The sequence below is a fragment of the Gasterosteus aculeatus genome, chromosome 9, assembly GCF_964276395.1.
Source record: "Gasterosteus aculeatus chromosome 9, fGasAcu3.hap1.1, whole genome shotgun sequence".
Lineage (NCBI taxonomy): Eukaryota > Metazoa > Chordata > Actinopteri > Perciformes > Gasterosteidae > Gasterosteus > Gasterosteus aculeatus.
The window spans coordinates 10,470,078-10,489,552 of NC_135696.1; the positions used below are offsets into that span (position 1 = coordinate 10,470,078).

The 19,475-nt window shown below is 43.0% G+C and overlaps 2 protein-coding genes across 2 annotated transcripts; both read right to left on the bottom strand.

Moving 5' to 3' along the window:
* Positions 1-381: 381 nt before the first annotated feature.
* On the bottom strand, positions 382-8,560 carry LOC120825892 (voltage-dependent calcium channel gamma-1 subunit). The gene is made up of 4 exons (XM_040187749.2): positions 7,929-8,560; positions 3,629-3,703; positions 2,068-2,214; positions 382-1,961 (listed from the first exon to the last, which is right to left on the bottom strand). The coding sequence occupies exons 1-4, from the start codon at positions 8,164-8,166 to the stop codon at positions 1,729-1,731; spliced, it is 693 nt and encodes a 230-aa protein (XP_040043683.2). The 5' UTR covers positions 8,167-8,560; the 3' UTR covers positions 382-1,728.
* Positions 8,561-9,368: 808 nt separating this feature from the next.
* LOC120825740 (voltage-dependent calcium channel gamma-4 subunit) lies at positions 9,369-19,123 on the bottom strand. Its single transcript, XM_040187538.2, has 4 exons — positions 18,771-19,123; positions 15,850-15,933; positions 13,649-13,789; positions 9,369-13,275 (listed from the first exon to the last, which is right to left on the bottom strand). Exons 1-4 carry the CDS (start codon positions 18,991-18,993, stop codon positions 12,722-12,724), a joined length of 1,002 nt encoding a protein of 333 aa, XP_040043472.1. The 5' UTR covers positions 18,994-19,123; the 3' UTR covers positions 9,369-12,721.
* Between the last annotated feature and the right edge of the window lie 352 nt (positions 19,124-19,475).

A 19,475-nucleotide genomic window follows, 5' to 3' on the forward strand; every position in this document is an offset into this window, starting at 1 on the left:
CATATAAAACAATAGCACGACTGCTGGATTTGTGAAAGGATTTGAAGAGAATTCAATGTAAAAGGTTTCAAATATATTAGAAAATGGTCACCGTGTCCGCAGCAGCATCTCCTTCGTCGTGGCTCGTATGTTGTGACAACGTGGTGTATGCATAGTTGTATCAGGAAGATAACATGAACAAGTTTTGCAAAGAAATACTACTACCTAAAGTATTAATCAGTCAGAAGCTCCGTAGTGTCAGCCGGTGGATGTAGAAGGTGCAGCAGTTGCATTAATCCCAAAACGCAGACTCCTTCCATTAACATCCTCTCAGCCTCGCTGTTTTTGGTACATGGAAGCAAAGGAAACAAGCAACAGACACAAAGCAGTCTTATACAAACGTTTTCCAAACCTTATAAATATTTAATTTTGATTATAAAGATATGGGACATTTCAATCACACCTACACAGTATACACTGCATTCCAAAATGCATATGTTCAAAGAAAAATACAAACAAATTAAGAATATTGGATTACAGTACTACACCCAGATTTTTGTTGTTTTATTTATAGTTTAAACATTAGAAATCAAATGAAAGGACCTTAAACAGCGTCATGGCACGGACGGTTACTCTCCCAAACAGCTGCTGCTTTGCGCACAAAAGGTTCAAATGCACAAACTGCCTCAACATCAGCTGTGTGAGAGTCTCAGAATACGCACAGCTACAGTGCAACTACAAGGACAAAAGGACCCTGCTTAGCTTGACATCTCACAGAAAGGAATTAACCTGCTACTTAGTGCAAACCTGAATAACCCCTTTGGAAAATGTGATTAGTATTCTACATGGTTTTATACCATATGCAGTACAATACATTTATAGCGCGTGTGGTGTGAAGGCTCGGTAAGTAAAACCAATTTGCCACTTGTTTTTGACGGGCCGTTATGACTGAAAACAGAATTATTTGTAAGAGTTTGGTTTGGAAGCTGTCCGCAAACAGTAAAAGGCCGTGTATGTGCACCTGCTAGAGCTGAACCTTTTCCAACATGCAGACCGAGTGGGTGTTTAGCATTCAGCAGCCACGCGGACAAACCGCCTCTGTGCTGCAGCTTTGCCTGAAATCACTCATCTTTAAAGGTTCTTTGTAAATCTTTTAAATACAAAATGCACATTTGTCTGTCAAGTATGTCTAGACTTCTCCTACTTCTAGGTTTAAGTAAAGGATTCCTTGAGCAATTCCACACAAAAATCCATTGTTGAATGGGTATATAGATATATACAAGATATCAAACATAATGCAGTAAATAAAATGTAAAAAAATCAGCCCATGTCACACAACAGTGATATTTCATAACATATTTTTAACATTTATTTTATGTTCCGGCCTTGTAAGAGTTCCACCCAAGAGGAAAATAGAAGCAGAGCTTCTACATGCTCTAACTTTGATGTATGGTTATTTCTAGGCCTCCAACACAAACCATAGCAGAGAAAGCGTGAAGAGGACTTCCCTTTTTTTCCCCTCGGGTTGGTCATAAAGGAGAAAGACAAACTTTCAAAACATGTAATTGCGTGGAGGTTGTTTTCCCATCGTGGCTGTGGATCCTTCCACAACCAAACCAGTATCTGCCATCATACCTTTACGCTTTCATTTCCAGCTCCTGTTCTTCAAACAAATACTGTACTCAAATCTGTCCTCCAAACAAGAGACATAGTCATTCTTATCCTGCATTCATCTCGTCTGTCCGTCTATCACTCAGCTTGATCCGGCTCGGCATCCATGCAGGTCTCCCATGGGTTCCTGGGCATCTGGGGCATGGAGAGGAGCAGGAGGGTGATGCCAGTGAGAAAGAGGAGGACGAAGGCGGTGCAGGCACAAGCGAAGGACCAGGCGTAGTGGTACTCGATCCAGATCGTGTCCTCGCTCTCAATCATGCGCTTGACCGACTGCCGCATCACTTCCAGTGAGATGAAGGCGCAGAGACCTGTGATGGAGAGGAGAGACGCGTGAACACGACAAAGCGATGTGACCGTGAAGGCAAAGCCGGGTTTCTGCCTTTCCAGAACGTTTGGTTGGTAGAGTGGACTCACCTGCAAATGCAAAAAACATGCCGGCAGGTTTGAGGAGGTAGTCTCTTCCTTTGCCTTTACCGGTACAGGATCCCACCAAGCACAGAGACCCCAGGATTATGAAGGCGAGGCTGAAGATGGAGATGGCTGCGGCTGAGATGTTGTACTCTAGAAAAGAGAGAGTGGATTTTGCCTTTTTGTCGAATTTGTTGACTTAAACAAATTCAATTTCACAAGATTATTGAAAGCAATAATGTTTCCTTCAAAGTACAAATACGCTATACGATTGAAATCTGTAGACAGATAAAGGGTGTCTGTGTAACAGGAACAGCAGCTGGCTTGTTATTCCGATCAGAGTTGCATGGCAGTGGAGGTCTTTGATCTGCAGCCTGTTTGCCTGTGAACCGGCCCGGGGGAGAGGGCCCCCTTTGGGGGGTGAGAGAGTCTTCATCTCCTGCAGGAAGGGGAGGGAGAACCGCACCCTGAACTCACAGCGTTCCCTGAGATGCTGCATGTATGTGAAGCTTCATCGGCCTGCTCAACACTGAAGTTTCTCAGAAGCCACAGCTGGAGAGAGATGAAAGGATACCTGTGTTTCAGCCACGCAGGGCTCCTTCCATCCCCCGGCTTGTGTACTTCATGCACAGGACCATTCACATTTGCACTCCAATCATTGAGTGTGACGTTGCTCCACATGTGCTGGACCCCCTATTGCATATTACATGGCTGCCAGGGCTGTCATACAACATGCGGGGGCTGGAAAATACCCGGGCCTGAACGCACTCCGTGTACAGTCAGATAGTATTTGCTTCCACCGTTCCTGAGGAGCCACGTGGGGAACTGTCAGCCTCGTGTCCGTAGGAATGTGACCATGCAAAACATAGTTGTGATACGTTGCGATATGCTTAGAGTAGAAAATGCTTTTCAGTATTAGAATTCACCAGTGGGATGTGAATGTGCAGTTTATTGATTCTGTAGCATCATAGCCACAGTATTGAGCAAATATTTGCAATCTAAACTATCAGCTAAACTGAATCTCTCCAGTATCATAAGAAATGACCCCATAATACTCAATTATATCAACATTATTCTTAAGACTTAGTGGGTGAACAAAATAAAGTTGAGTCTATACATATATACTCCTTAAGGCACACTGTATAAATAAATATCTACACATTCATATATCACATTAGTGCTACTGCATTGTATACACATGCTCAATTCTGGCATGAAGGTGTAAAGTTATGAAACGTGTGAACAAGAAAAATAGCATTTCACCCAAAACTTCAGTCCAATGAAGAGTTTTGTCATTGACAGCTGGACCAAATACACCTGCTGTGACACCAATAATCGCCCCGAGGTTCAGCGGTGAAAGCGAGTGGATCGGAGCAGAGCAGCAGCGGCCGAGGTCAGTTGGGAATACGCGATGAAGAGTTTGATCTTCATCTTCACACAGACTGGGAGGTCTTGATGTTCCAAGGACCGTATTGCAGAGGGAGTTCACAAATGAATCTCTATCCAAGTTTAGACAGGATGGCATTCAAGTAACCACGACGGGGTAACAGGGGTAACAGACACTTACCTTTTTGTGTTTTATATTCAAATATCTCGGTATCCAGGCCTGGAGTGAAGTGTCTGAAGTAAGTGCAGTTTTCCTCTGTGAAAAGAAAGAATACAGGATGTGGATCAAATTCACACCCACGTCGAGTGATTGTTTTGGCCTTTCGAGGCAGTACAACAAGGTGTAAACACAACCATAATATATAAATTATATTTATTATCACCACATAGAGCTCTTATGTTTTACACAGCAGACATTTCCAATCATTTGTGGCAAAGTAATATATGAGGACAGGGAGAGAAACTTGAAAATGTTTAAAATGCTAAAACAGTTAACTTACCCTCTGTGGTTCTATCCCCATGAACCTCTCACAATACAGGCTACATTACTTTTTAATGACTTAAACTCGCTAGATTTGATTGAACTGTTCTTTGATGCATTTTATTGAAGAAGTTGTACAAACATCCCAATCAATCTTTCCTGAGCAGACAAGCTGTTAAACGCTGGCAATTTGCAAGAATAAAGCCAGGTGGCCTATTTTGGTTAAAGACTGGTTTGGTGGATTAAACATTGTAAGATGTTTAGCCAAGTAATAAAAACAAGGAAGTTCCCTGTCAAATCCTACTTATCTCATCCCACATACTTCCTGTAGTGCTAAAAGTTGTTGACCAAGTGGATGGGAACATCCGAGGCTTAACGTCATGTAATGCGTGTTTCTGAGAGCTGAGGAAAAAAAATGTGGATTGGGATGCTCACATGTGCAGGAGGAGGGAGGACTGTTATGTGCAGTATTTTTCACTGGATGACTGTCACGTACTCTCATGCAAAGTCAAGTGCACATAATACCTCACTTCTGCTATGAGGTCTCCACTCGCACGAATGTTCCTAATCCCTCTTTACAGACAGCGCCGTCATAAGACATCGGTAAAATGATGGTATTGCATTATGGTTAAAGCTCGACGTGCTCTGTGAACCAGGAAAATAAGCTAAATGGAATGTAAGACCAAGAAAAAGCCAAGACAAATAAGAAAAAGGCAACAAGTCTTATTTTGCAAAGCTACGGCAACAATGTTGATGCAATGTTTACAAAAACCTCCACTGAAACAATACAGCAGACACATACAAAACATATTTTTTATGTATGAGTACAGGGACTGATCGTAAAAACAGAGGTTGTTACTAAGCAACAAGCCCCGTTTTTACCTCCGAAGGCACATTTAATAGTTGGTGTCATAGAGGCTCGTCAACCGTGTTTCTGAGCTAGATCCTCTCTTGACAAAAAAGAGGGTGAAAAATATCTTAGAACTTTACTAATTCCCCCAAAATGGTCATGTTTTTAAAGAAATGCAAATCCACTAGCCTCTATAATTCATCACCAGGCAATTATTTCAAAGGGAGGAAACATGGTCTCATCTGAATGTGAGATAAGATGTCTGTTAGGTCCAAAAGTGGAAGAGCGGCTATCGGGCCGAGTGTCTCTTTATTCACTAAATGTATGTATGTATGTATGTATGTATGTATGTATGAATGAATGAATGAATGACATCATTCTTTAAGCCTCGGAGTGGATGCTTCAAGCTCCTTATCTGTATCGAGCAGCCTTATTCCCTTATGGATGTGGATGTGTGTTGCCGACTTAAACCTTTTTGTACCATATTTACAGAGCAAAGCTTCAATGAAAATATTAGGACCTGGCCGTAATGAACGCATCTGTTTGCAGCACACTACACAGACTGACACGCACTGTCGCACCACTTGTGGCTGATCGTTTTCCTTCAAGGCTCGGGTGACAGAGGCTGTAAAGCCATTTCTGTTCCTAGTATTATTATTCCTTCATCTTTCCAAAGATCAGTTGAGGACATTGGATTAGCAGCATTTATGACACAGATCGCACGTGGTCCATTCATTTAGTCAGCGGTGGAAGCGATCAATGTTCCAGACCTCTGATCCCTCGTGGTGGTTTTAGTCGGCTCTGTTTGGGTGGAGTTCCCTTTCACATTCTTAGGTCTATCAGAAGTGTTGACTACGTAAGTTATGTCCTTGGGTGAACATAAGTGTAAATACCTTTGGAAAATGTGTGTACTTTTCTATGTAGACTTTTGTGCTAAAAAGATACCGGCTCTGTTGATAACATCACACTCCGGTGAACTAGAGCCTTGATTCTTCTGTAAAGCCAGAGATACTTGTTGAAATAAGCTCTATATATATGAAGCCTATCCCTTGGTTGAGCGTCTGGAGTGAGCCGAAATACCAGTGGTACCACTTTCTTTTTTAACTATGAATCCCACACAGGCAAGTGCAAAGTAATATATATAGTATATATATAGTAACATGTGAAGCTGTGAGAGGGTCCTGGGGGCACAGTTTGGTGGGACAGCATGCGTTAAAGCTCTGCCTGACCCACCCATGCGGCCCTGTCACTCAGAAGGCTGCTGGACTCGGCGCGAACACTTTACCCTGGTGGCCTCCACCCAAGACAGCTGAGTATTTACGGGGCTTATATTTATAACCACGACTGCTTGTTCAGCAGCTAAAGAAAATCCCTTTTCTTTCTCTTACTCGAGTTATGGTCAAAAACATTATGATAACTGCTTGTCTCTGTATGCTGTGACAAAGAGGAGCATTGTAACGTATCGGGTGTTTCTTATCTGCAGCTTCGAACACCAAAACAAAGGGGAAAGTAGCGTCTGAAACTAAAATATCCTGTCTGGTATATTCTGTCTCAGATGAAACGTTTCTTTCAGCTGGAAGAACATACAGTGGGATGTAACTGCCTTATTCGTTTTTCAGGGATCCTCTCACCATCTGCGCTTTGTCATCAGTAGACCCGAACAACCACTCAGCCCATATTTTCCAGATGAGTGTCTCGCAGTGGGGACCTCCTCGCATACTGTCCTGCTTTGGATCAGAGGCTCACAACTCTCTGAAGACGCGTGTCTACGATAAACAATAATGTTCCTGTCCAAATACAGCTAGTGGGGCGGGAGAAAGCCCCGGAGACAGATGGATTTACTCACATCACACATATTGCCTGGGACATGAAAGCCATTTGGTTCGAAATAAGATTAAAAAAAGACCACCACTGTCAGTGTGTGTGTTTCGGATAAAGGCAGCACCTGCACTTGTCTTCATGATCTGATACCTTCTCTACGTGTGGGGTTGAGCTCATTTAGTGTGTTAAGCGCATGCTTGCCATATCTGCCCCAATAAACCGCCCTCGGACATTTCATCTGCTTCTGGAACGGCCCCTCGGTGCAGACCGTGTCTGGGATTCCCAAAAGCCTAACAGCTGCAACCAGTTGGGACATATTTTTGGAGTTTCTCTCAGCCCTGTGAGTTGGACAAATTTGGGTGTAAGTCCCAGGCCAATTTAAATAAAGTGACATACAGAGTCAGCTGACAAGCAACAGTCAGATAGTGTTTTTTCAGACAACTCATTGAGACAAGAGTCAGCAACTGGTTGACACTGTTTACCACAGATACAAAGTATTATTGTCCACTGGCCCTTTTTAGAGTGGTGGACCATGAAATCAGTACTAAAATTGTCCTTATTTCATACTTAAATGTATAGCGGAGTAAGTAAGAGTAATGCACAATACTTCATCCTAAAGTGTAGTGGAGTAAAGCAATGAAGTAGTACACAATTGAAGGATCTATGTCATTTGAGACTATAAATAAAAAAATGGCAACAGGATTCTGATTCAGTAATTAGTTTTATGAGGAGTGGGACCTGAGATCAAGTGTTACCAATGGCAATACTGGCTTAAGGTACAAGTACCTCAAAAGTGTATTTAGAGTGTGCATTGGGTGTGTCATTCAAGCTATTTCAATAACTTGTTTCCTGAAGATGTTACATAGAGTGTCTGTATATGTCAGGTACTGCCTTCCATGTTGTTGGAAACACTGGCATGCTGTTTTTAATTAATAAATATGAGAGCAGCCAATCAGTAACATCCACTAGGTGCCTCATTCTGTGCGATCTCTGGTAGATGTTTGATGTCATCAAGGTTCAGTCCTTAAGTCAGCTGACGGATGGGCTTTCAACATCACTGATGAATGACACAATAAAACATTTAATTGTTTTCCTCCAAATGTTAAAGATAGTTAAAGATAATATTAATAAATTATGGAAGGTTGCATGCATTTCACTACGATCAGGAGATTTCTTTTAAAACGCATGTGCCATACCAAGTGATCCCACATTAGAACCTCTATTCTTAGAAGTTCAACCTCAGAGCTGTGGGCTGGATTTCATGGAGAGACCTCACAGTTACACGCAAACATTATCAATTTTAGTATTGTCATTTTATCTTTTTCTTACCTCCAGGCAGACTGATGGGTCCGCAGCCATGCCCCGGCACGTAGTTTTCCGAGCTTATGTAGATGTACTTCTTGCACAGCCTCCACAGGCCAAAGTGGGCCGCCTCACAGGTCTGATTGACCTGATCCACCCGCGGGCTGAGCACGGCCCAGTGGTCCGTCACCACCGCGGTGAACATGCACGCCATACCCACCAGCAGCACAAAGATGGCAATCTTTATCTTGGTGCGCTTGTGCATGTTTCCAGGTGGGGATGCTTCTGCTCAGTGAATCTTCTTCCCCTGATATGAAAACACACGGGTCTGTGTCCCAGGGGCTTCTGTCCTCAGCAAGCTTCCCACAAAGTCTCTTCTCCTTTTCTCTTGCCACCTAAGACTAGCGTCTCCTCCTCCCCCGTCGCTCTGTCCCAGATACAAGTTCCCTACTCACTGTGAGTTGCTGTACAAATGTGGGGCTGCAGGTTTAGACTTACAGCTGTTGAAGAAGATCAAGAAAGTTGATGACCAAACCAACTGCCAATGTGGGAAATGGGCGTAGACAATGTTGCACGTGTTGGTAGGTGTTAAACGGTGGGGGGGGGTGACTTGTGAGTCGAGCTGTCAGGCTGTCTGTGTATCCAGTTCCCGTGCCAATGAGTGGAGATGTGTAGCGCGACAGAATAAGTGGACTCACATAAACGGTGTCTGTTGTCTATACGTGCAACTTTCCACATGGACGTTTTAGCATCTGCATTATTTAAAATGTGTTATGACAGGCTTCTATGAAACATCCCGTCCATTGGATGGCTCCCAAGATATTGCAATTAAAGTTGTTTCAGCAAAAGTATTTTTTTTAGGATTCAGTATTTTTGGGCCCACAGCGCAGGAGTAGTAAAAAAGTGTGGCGACGTCAACATTAACGTTGAGCGCGCACATTAATGTTTCACTGGCCGAGCTTGATTTTCTGTCGGCGCCCCACAAACCTATAAATGGCACAGAATGAAATACGATCAATTGTATCGCCTGAAGCAGTCAATTATGCTAACACAAGTATTTACAATCCTCAAAAGGTTGATCATTGATGACGGGAAGACGACTTTGTGTCATGTGATCCTGGAATACTTTGATTATTTCAGTTTCATACATTGTGTGGTTTGCTACTATGGTCACGTATCCTCTTTGGAGTCACTTGACCAGACCTGAAAGTCCATGACTGTCTGCCTTCCAGCTTTTCCAGTACTTATTTCATATGCTCAGTTTAGGAGGAGTTTTTTCCTTTTCTCCTTAGAGACCTTTTGCTGGGTTGAGAAAAGCGGTGTAAACTCCACCCAGTTGTGTGAGATATTAGGCAAATAAACTTGAGATGGACTAGTTACCATACTTACATCTTTTTGATATCATAAATCATAAGGGGTCAAACATTTGCCTGAGAAAAAAATCAAACAAATAAAATCAAACAGATGTTTACTTTAACTTTTATTTTATTTCAGAGTAATTCATCAGTAAAATCATACATTACAAACTCATGGATATATTTAAAGACACTTGGTATTCACAGACACAGCAGTACCATAAAGGGTATACTATTGATATATTTCACCAAACATACAAGTCCTCAAACGAAACAGAGAATGTAAGAATAGCAAGCAGACCATTGAAGGTAGAGGGAACTTTATGAACCACTTAAAAGGCACAGTGTGTAGAATCGGCTGGCTTCCAGTGCTGTGGTTACAGATTGTCATCGACTAAATCCCCCTCTGTTACTCCACCTGTAACATGAGCCGCCAAGTGCAAACCTCTGGTGCTGCTGTTTGTCTCACTCAGAGGCCGTGCTTCCTGTATTTACAGTACGGCACTGGGGCTTTAGGTGGCTGGAGTCACGTTTGTCTGTTGCGGGATTCTGTGGAAACCTGATGGTGCAACGCTGCAGACTCGCAGTAGAGAACACGCATGCTATTCAGATATAAAGGATCTACAAAAACCCAATCATTTTAGGTGATTTTACAACAATGGTTTGCCAAAATGCTACACACTGTGCCTTTAAAATAATTTAATAGAAATCTCTGTGCACCAATCTAACACAAAGGACTTTTATAAGTATACATCCAAAATATCTTAAAGTAGCTTTTACTATGTGTAATAGTTAAAATACTCGTGGCATTGGGTGTGTCAGGTTTATTATGAAGATACCTGATATCTTGCTAAAACATTTGTCACGCCAACAAATCAAGGTAGAAAGCCAGAACCTGAGTGCAATGGAGGTTGTGAGCAGTATTGTATCACCCTCCCCAGCAAGGTACCAGTGCTAACAAGCACAACTAATCCCGGGAGTTTTGACCCTGGCGTTTTCCCGTAGATTACCGGAGGGGAAAGTTCACCGCGCAACACGAGTGAGTGAGGGTGCAGCTTTATTGAGGATGAAAATATCAGTGAGTATCAGTGACATTGAAATTCACAGCCGGCTCAACAGCCGGGTGATGGACAGAGGGGAGGGTGACGAAGCCTTTTGAGTTCAGGCCTGGAACGGGAAACAGGGTCATCAGACTAGTTTGGCCCAACATCGATAGGCTAGATCACATGAACGCAGAATAAGAAGAAGTCTATATTAAGTCAAGGCTCATCTGAAAACTACAGCCGACAGAGCAGCGACTCTGCAGACACTGCGCGCCCTCACATGGCACTGTTTGAACCCAGTCGAGCGGGAACTGAACAAGTAATGTAATTTCAACTTTTACAAACCCCTCGCTCACTTTTCTTCCTATCTTGTTCAAAGACAAGCTTTTTAAGGGCTAGGTTGACCATTTGGGAGCCTGTTAGTTCAATCTAGTATTAAATTGGCTGATGATGAGTTCCATGGCAGAGCATGAGGCCTGTGTCATACGCAAAATACTGGGACAAATTGTTCATATTTGGCATTAAACCACAAGCAGGTGTTAAAGTGAAGTTAACTGTGATTTCTAAGATTCTCCCCATAGCTTTTCAGGATAACTGTTCTTTCATTGTGAGGAAAAGATTTCCAATATTTGACTAAATGTCACAGGCTGAGGCTTGGGTTAGGATTTGTATCTTCCCACCATGGAAACAGAGCTGTCAGCCTGGGAGGATCAGCAGTGGATTGTTCACGACCTTTGACCAGCTGAAGGAAGCCAAACAGAAAATAAAAAACACTTTTTTTACTGTATATAAATTGACAACATATTTTCCGAGACTTGCAATTCTAGAAGCCAATCGATCCAATAAAAGTCCTTCATGGAGCTCATACAACAACTCACAAAATGTTCCATATGGAATTCTCTCATCATTTTAAATGCCCCACTAAGCAACAGGTGAATGTTTTCATGCCATCTGGCTCTGACCAACGCTTTGGTCCTTCTGGTCAGAGGTCACTTTGAGGCTATTCCAGATACTAAGCGTCAGCATACCAAACCCTAACCCATGTCAATCTCAGTTAACCTCGCCACACATTATGTCCCACAACACTCTGAACTGTCCATGCTAGTAGAATAATCTGTGATCCTGTTGCTTAGTTGGTTAATAGAATAGTTTTTAACTCATTTTGTCAAGCGTTAACACTCACAGATTGACAGAAACCGTGAAGTACAACAATAAAACCATATGACAGAATGCAACTGTTGCTTTGAAAATGGATTTCATCTGTCCTCTTCCCCCTCACGTCTCCTTGTGTTGGTGTAATATGACATTCATTGTTCCATATTCCATATTATTATTGTGCCTTCTTGTTTACAGACTAAAAACTCAAATCTGTTTTAGAGCAAACCCATGAACCAATCATATGAATGGATTTGATTACATATGTAGCCTTCAATTGCCATAATACTGCAATTTCTCAAAATCTGTCTCGCAATAATAATTGAATGAATGTGTCAAAAATATGGGGCAGTAAGAGTTCAGAAATAATTAGAATAGGAGTTCTGCATTCTGATACAAAGGCAGTAGTCATGTAAACATCAACAGTACGGCGTGACCTCTGCTCTGTCTGCCTGGCAACCAAAGGTTACACATGCGTGTTCTCTTTCACCACAAGCTCCAGATCTTTAATGGTAATAATCATTCTTTCGGCACGTCATCCCTGAGCAAACTGCACAATCTGTACAAATAAGGTTTACACTGATTGGTGGCACCGCATACTGAAATGTGCTGTCTGCGCCTGGTCATTTTAGTTTATGTGTATCTACAGAAATCTTAGTAAAAAGCCCAATACCAATCAATTGATGTTATGGAGGAACGTAACTTTTGTTTTTAACGTTATGTTGGCCAGAAAAAACTTTTGTTTTCGAAGACACAAGAAAATACAGACAATTTGTTAAAAAATACGGACTGAATGTGTTGTTGTATGTCATATTGTGTCTGAGCTGTAACACACTTTTCACATTTATTACCTGACTCACACACAAGCTTGTGTGAGCAGTTTTTGAGATAGAGCGGAAGTAATTAAATGGCAGTTGAAAAGGCTTAAGACTATCAAAGGTGTACAAATGAAGTTAGCACCAGTCATGTTACGTTTGCAAATACAATAAAACTCAAACAGCAACATGAATCACAGGCAGTTGTCCTTTAAAGAATGCCAGAACAAGAACGACAATTTGCAGTTTTTCCCTCAATAATAGTGGATATCACATTGTATAGTTAAATAGCTCACATTGTAAAATGTTATTATTAATCCCACATTTCCTCGTAGATCTGCATTTTCCTTTCCAAGAAATACCCAACAAAGGACTATTTGGAGCTCTGACCTTTCAGCACCAGAGAGGCGATGTCTAACGTATGGTTTCACACAGCAATGTCCGCCCTGACCTCATACCGGTGTGGTCCTCCTGTTCACTGCGTCTTTCAGATCTTTCTCGAAGCAGTTGTGGACTTGTAAAAACCCAGAGTCCCTCTCTGGGCTGTACGGCCCTGCGCTTGCACTCGCGCACCTCAAAGGGTCCCCGGTAAGAGCGTACAGAGACATATCCCCCATCGGCAAACCCATCCTCAAGCCACCTGCCCCGCCCCCTCCGGCAATCCCCATCCCGGCGGGGGAGGGGTCGCGGGACGGGTCACTCGACCTCGAACTGGAGCGCGAGCGCCTCCGCCGGTAGCGGTAACTCGGGATGCGAGAGTACGGTGAGGAGGACGAGGTGGTTTTGACAAAGTCACGTCGGGCTCGGAAGTGCGTGTCTTTGTTTTTCTCGATGAATATGTTGACAGCGAGGACGCCCACTGATTCCGCCACGATGAAGGAGAGGGCGCCAAAGTAGAAGGACCAGCCGTAGTTGTAGTGGTTCTTCTTGTCCTCGTCTTTCTTGTCGCTGGGATCCCCGGCGTTGCTGGAGATGTAGACGATGATGCCGATGATGTTGCTCAGGCCTAAATAGAAGAGGGGAGGTAAGACGAGATGGCGAGAGGTGAAGAGAAGAAACTATAACGTGCCGATGGACGATGCGCCCTAAAGGTTACGGCATCGTGTTCATGGAGAGAATGATTCAGTATCTGTTGACTGTCTACACCTGTGCTTTCATCACATGACGAAGCTCCTCATTCATAAACCTTTTCTGTAGATTTCCACCTTCCAACAACTTCTTCTTTTCAAAGAATTGATATGCAGGAATAGTTAAGGTACATTTATAAGAAGAACAACAAGACAAAGTCCTGTCTTCTCTTATGTCCTTCTCCCTCCTTCCCCTTGTGCACAATATCTATGTGTTTGTTCATCTAAAGCGCGCTGTCAGTCTCGTGCTACCTGCAGCCACAAACAGGATGCCAGAGGTGAGAAGGATGTTGTTTTTGTTGTTGTAGACGCGTCCAACTCCGACACACAGGCCACCCAACATCAGCAGAACGGTGCTGAGAATCGGAAATAGGCTTGACGCTCGCACTACACCTGTTCATACGAGACAGAGAGACACTTTCTGTTGGCATGTCAAATGAAGATACACATATGAATATGAAGATGACTGGCATGTAATTCAATTACCATAACAATGGTACCAATGAGGTACGGTAAAAGCTCAGTAGAAGTACCAGTATTGCAATACTACTAGTATGGCGATATTTCTGTGGCCCTGGTGAAACTGACGCCAGAGGGAGGCAAGTGTGTTGAGAGTGAACCAGAACAGCAAAGTTGCCCCCCACCCCCAAAGAAGAGCTCAAAGATATTAACATGCTCTGCCGAGCTGAGGGGAATGAATAATTGTATGAAAAACACCACTCACATTTTACACAGTCATTTAATCCAGTCTTTTTCAACCAGTGTGCCGCGGCAAGAGAGGCTGTCAGGTGTGCCGTGAAAAAAAAATCATTTTTTACATACTGTCACTTCGTTGGTGAAAAAAAAAGAGCCAACTTGTGTGTGTGTGTGTGTGTGTGTGTCGTCGCGCTGTTGGTGGTATGAAGGCTCAATACTCCCCTCTGCCTGTGGGTGGCGCTAAGCAGCGTAATTAATAGGCAGATTTGCTGAGGCGACAATTTAAAAAAGTGAGATTTAAGGCCGGCGCATGCTTCTGCGTTTGCGTCTGCGTCGTTGCGTCGACACACTCGTTTCTATTCATGCTTCTAAAAGTCTTGCGTGTGTTGCAGAGCAATTCAACGCAAGGAGGTGTGAAAAGCGACGCAAGGGAAAACGCAGAAGCATAAACTAGGCATAAGAGATACCTGGGCATAAAGCCTGTGCCATCTTGGCATTAGGTTTAATAAAACACAACAAATAGAACACAGTATATTATGCTCATGCTGAAACTATGTTTGGGATTGATTTTCATATCATTTCCGGTTGTTGCTGTGCCGTGAGATTTTTTCTGTGTCTTTAAGTGTGTCTTGATGCAAAAAAGGTTGAAAAACACTGCTTTAATCCATTGTTAGTACATAAATACTGATCAGGCTAGGTTGAATAATGTCGTATTAAAGGGTCCCTGAGGGTTTTGGGAGCTCTAATAGCACCAGGCAGCAGCTATTTTATGAGATAGTTCAGAAACACCTCGAGGGAAATACTTCGAAAGGAGAAACTGATTAGGTTTTAGTAGAAATCGTGTGGTGAAGGTCAATTTGTCCTGAAAGAAACATTAGTTCCAGCGGTGTCACTTTATTCCACCGATCAACAGGTGGTAAAAACCTACCAATAAATGTAACAATGTGCTAGAAAATACTGAAAAGGTTGCAGGCCAATAACCATGGATGTAAACTATGCAGGATCTAAAAGGTGAGATGAGTAATACTTAATGTAAACAGGACTTTTGAATGTTTGCTGGGAAAATCCACTGGACACCTTTAATTCAAATGTTCATAAGAACAACTCTTCCACATAGATTAGAAAATATAGAATGTAGTTATTGTGTTTTTTTTTGGATGGCATAAACCCTCGAGGGGAACAAAGCGCATCAATTTATTTTACACAGCAGATATTTCATTATGATTCATGGCAATATTTGCATGCAAAGTGATGTTGCATTGCATTTCTGATGAGCTTAAGCTTTCCTACAAATAACACCAGAAGGCCCTCTGTTGTAGTAACGCTGCCATAAGTGTTTACATGGAAACACAGAGTGACAAAAGAGCGGAAAGCCATGCAACGGATGAATGTTTACATAGATGCTGCAGCCCGATAGGAAGACGTTCCGGCCTTTCTATGAATCCATGGGTGTGTTGAAATGAACCATTGCAGACATTTGCAAAAATGGAAACAGTTGCTTTGGGCTCAGGGCACCAAACTGGAAGCCAAATGTGATATGCAGAGTTAAGCTGATCCGAAATCTCAAACGTTTCACTCATCAGGACGCTCCATCATCTCTGAAGCTCCAGTCACTGTCATGACATCGAGCCTCTATGGGAGGAGACGCGTCATCACATATTAAGTATCCACGCGACGCCTCCATCACCACTCCAAGAAAAGGGACGGAGGATTAACGGTTCAAGTGTTTGAAGATTGAGGAGGTTTCAATGACTTACGTAAGATGTACTCAGCGCTGTCTGTGTCGTAGTCGTTATCACCTGGAAAATGATTGATCCAAAAACAGCTTCCTTTGTTGATCCCTGTGGAGAAGCAAAAAGCATCCAGAGTGTGATTGGGACTGATGGAAGTAACAGCTTCTGCAGGGATGAAATCCTAACAGTTTAAGGGAAATACTGTGCCTCGTAACAGCGCACAACATGAGATTCTCCAATGAAGATAGATGGTCCAAAGGAAACTACATGATGACCATCCACGGAATCGGCGTGCAGTTGTTACGTTCTTAAGCCCTCGGGAACCCTGTATTCAAAGACCCAGTCGCTTCATCGAGAACATCTTCTCTCCGCTTTTAAGAGAATAAAACATTGGAGAAATGGTGGAAATTATTTGCGTCATGCTTTTGCCCCAATTGTTGAGCCATAAGGATGCTTGGATGAGCCATGTTGAACGGTGGATGTTTAAATGACTTCAATCCACCAAAACCTTTTCAATGTCACGTTGGTCTACTAAATGTACCCGGTTAATGTCTGAAACAACAGCCCAGCCGATCTTCACCAACTCCATTCTGTCGCATCTTTAAACTCATCTCTAAACGATCATCTTCATCCCTCTCTCATGCCTCCTCTATCGCAGCCGCGTTCCAAAATGTTTTCCACTTCATCTCTTTCGCAGCTTCCTTTTGATCCGTCATTTACAGCGCTTTCTTTTGACCGACACAGAAACGCAATCACTCAGTAATATAATCGTCATACTGGATGTGTATTTTATATCTATAAGAGCAGTGTTTTTCGGCGTAATTGTATGTGTTCTCCTGATTGTGGCTTACATACGTCTGGGGAAGAGCAGCGACAGGTGCAGGATTAAAAAAAGGCTATTATGTAGAATTAATGATGAAGTTAAAATGTCAAAGTCAATGAATGTTATTTATAAAAAATAGACAGAAGGCAGGTGTGTTAATAGTCGGAGGGATGAGGGTGAGAAAAGGAGAGCGGAAGAGACCGAGCTCAGTAGGGGAGGTAACTCCCCAGAGGCCATCTGTCTGCTACAACGGAGCCCATCTTTTATTACTCAGCATAGCTTCACCATGGCAACCACTCCCTCCAACCCCCCCATTTCCTCCCTTCCTCCCTTTGACATCAGACTAACACACACACACATGCATACACAAACATGGATACCCCACAGAAACACACACACAGCCAAGAAAAGCAGAAAGCAGCCTTCCTGACACATGAATCCAAAGTAATCACATTAGGAAAGAAAAGATGGTGGTGCGCAGCATATATAAAACACATCAAGTCTTCTAGTTCCTCAGCGTGTTCAGCGATCAGGGTTAAATGGCTTAAGTGAGAGTTCTTGTTATATTTCAGCATCAGCGACTTCAGAACAAGACGTCCCGTTGTTTCCTTTAAAAGATCATTTGACACCATCGCTCGCCTTCAGTGAACCTCCTCCTTGTACAACAAGACACACCACTCATACAGACATCTGTTTGGCACGTAAGAGGGACACTCATGTCATCTCTTCTACAAGGTTAGCCGAGTGTTCCCGGGGCCTCCCCATTATTTATCCCGCTCGTTTGACCTAATTCAAACTGGTTCCATCTGATCTTGTTCTTTGTTCCGGGAAGAGATTTTCTAGAAAATGGTCAGCGAAATTTGTGGTGAATGAAGCCTCTGTCCCCTTAGACAGGGAAAAAATCAAACACAACCAGAAAATGTACAAAAGGAACATTTTGTCATTAACCTGATAGAATATATAGAACCCACGTTTTAAAGGTAATTATCTGATTGGATGTCATTAAACAGCCAATGTCCTGGAAATTCATTAGGCTCATCCAGCATTAGTGGCTACACATGTGTCATCACCAGAGGCCTGCTCAATGTGATTTGACAACAGTGAATAGAATGTGTGTGTGTGTGTGTGTGTGTGTGTGTGCGATAGATGGGAGGGCAAGAGAAATAAGTCTGTAAAATTCATCCAGGAATGTGAGCTGGTTAGAATAAAAAGGTGGGAAATATGTTGATATGATGATGTTTAAGAACAGCAAACACCTTCTTCCATCAATTGTAAATCTCCAGGTGGAGTAGAACCATCGCGCAGACAAGGAGTGTGACAAATTGCTTCCAATAAAATTTTCATTTTTTATTTAACCAAGTAATTTATCTCGGTTGCCAGTTAAGAGAAGAAGAACAAACATTCCGATTGGAGGTTTGAACCAGCAGCAGTGGAAAAGTGACTCATTAAGCTGGAGCTGAGGAGAGGAGTCTGAATAGATGTTCACGGATCAAATGATTGATAGTCATTGATCTGGCTTCTCTCCAATAAAGCAGTCGCGTGCAATGGTGCGCACACGTGACCAAACAACAACTAGTTGCTCAACAGGAAAACCAGCCCCAAACCACCCAGCGCGTGTTGGGTCTGTTGTTTCGAAGCTGAGAAAATGTTGCCAGGATTTCGTGAAACAATTCCGTTTCATTTCACCATCGGTTTTTATGAAACTAGTTGCCAAGCAACCATATCAAGTTGCTGAGACAATTAGGACAAATCCTTACATTGTTACTGGCAAGCGACATTTCTTGCAAAATGTCTAACAAAAGGTAAGACTAAAAAAACAGTAGACCTAGAACTCATAATGACGACTTCCAACATCATTTGCGCGCAAAGGCACAGACGCCTTTGCGCGCAACAAGCAGCCCTTCCCCTCCCTATTTAACATCATGCACACGTAACTTTTTTAAGCTACTCAACAAATTGAACAATAGCTCAAAAACAAAATAGGCTACTGGTAATGATGATTCACCTTTTGGCAGGTCAAACACATCATCATTGGACAATCAGCACATTGCCAATCAGCACAACACAAAAGCAAGGCAATCTCATAGAATGACAGTTACTAAGTCATTAGACTATGTTTTACCTTCGATGCAGCAGATCCTCCACAGCCCGGAGTGCGTCAGGTCGCCTCTGACTTTTTTGGTTTGCATCTGGGAGTCGTCCGAGGTCGCATTGGTGGCGTTGCAGATGTGCGCACGGGAGTAAAGCCAGTAGTCGGTGCCAATGGCGATAGTCATGAGACTGAAGGCGGCGAAGGCGCCCACGATGGCCAGCAAAGTCTGAATCCGTCGGTCAGACCATGCCATGTCGTCTCATAACGCGGGGACCCTCCACAGCAGTTTACGCACTCGGCGAGGAGCGCGCGGTGCCGATGGACATGGCGAGAGGACGCGCTCGCGTCTCCCCGGCTCTCCCCTAATCAAGCAAAATGTCGATCGTTAACTGCTCGATTTAGAGCTTCTCTTTGTCCAAAACATCAGCTGGAGTTCAATCCAAGACGCCGAGTTAGACAGACGACGACACTTTTCATTTAATTCCTTTGCTCTGACTGTCAATACCTCCTCCTACAGCCAATTTAAGAAGAAGGAAACGCATTGCATTGTAGAAGTGCACTTTAATTTAAAGGACATTCACAATGCCCATTCAATCTCACACCACTAGGTCTCTTTACTTTTTAAATATTAAACTGCACGATTTAACAACGGATGCAGGCTCGTTCATCCAGACCACACCTACCGGGATAAAACCCGGGCCAATGGGAAAGGGAGGCTTGTCGAAAAAACATCAC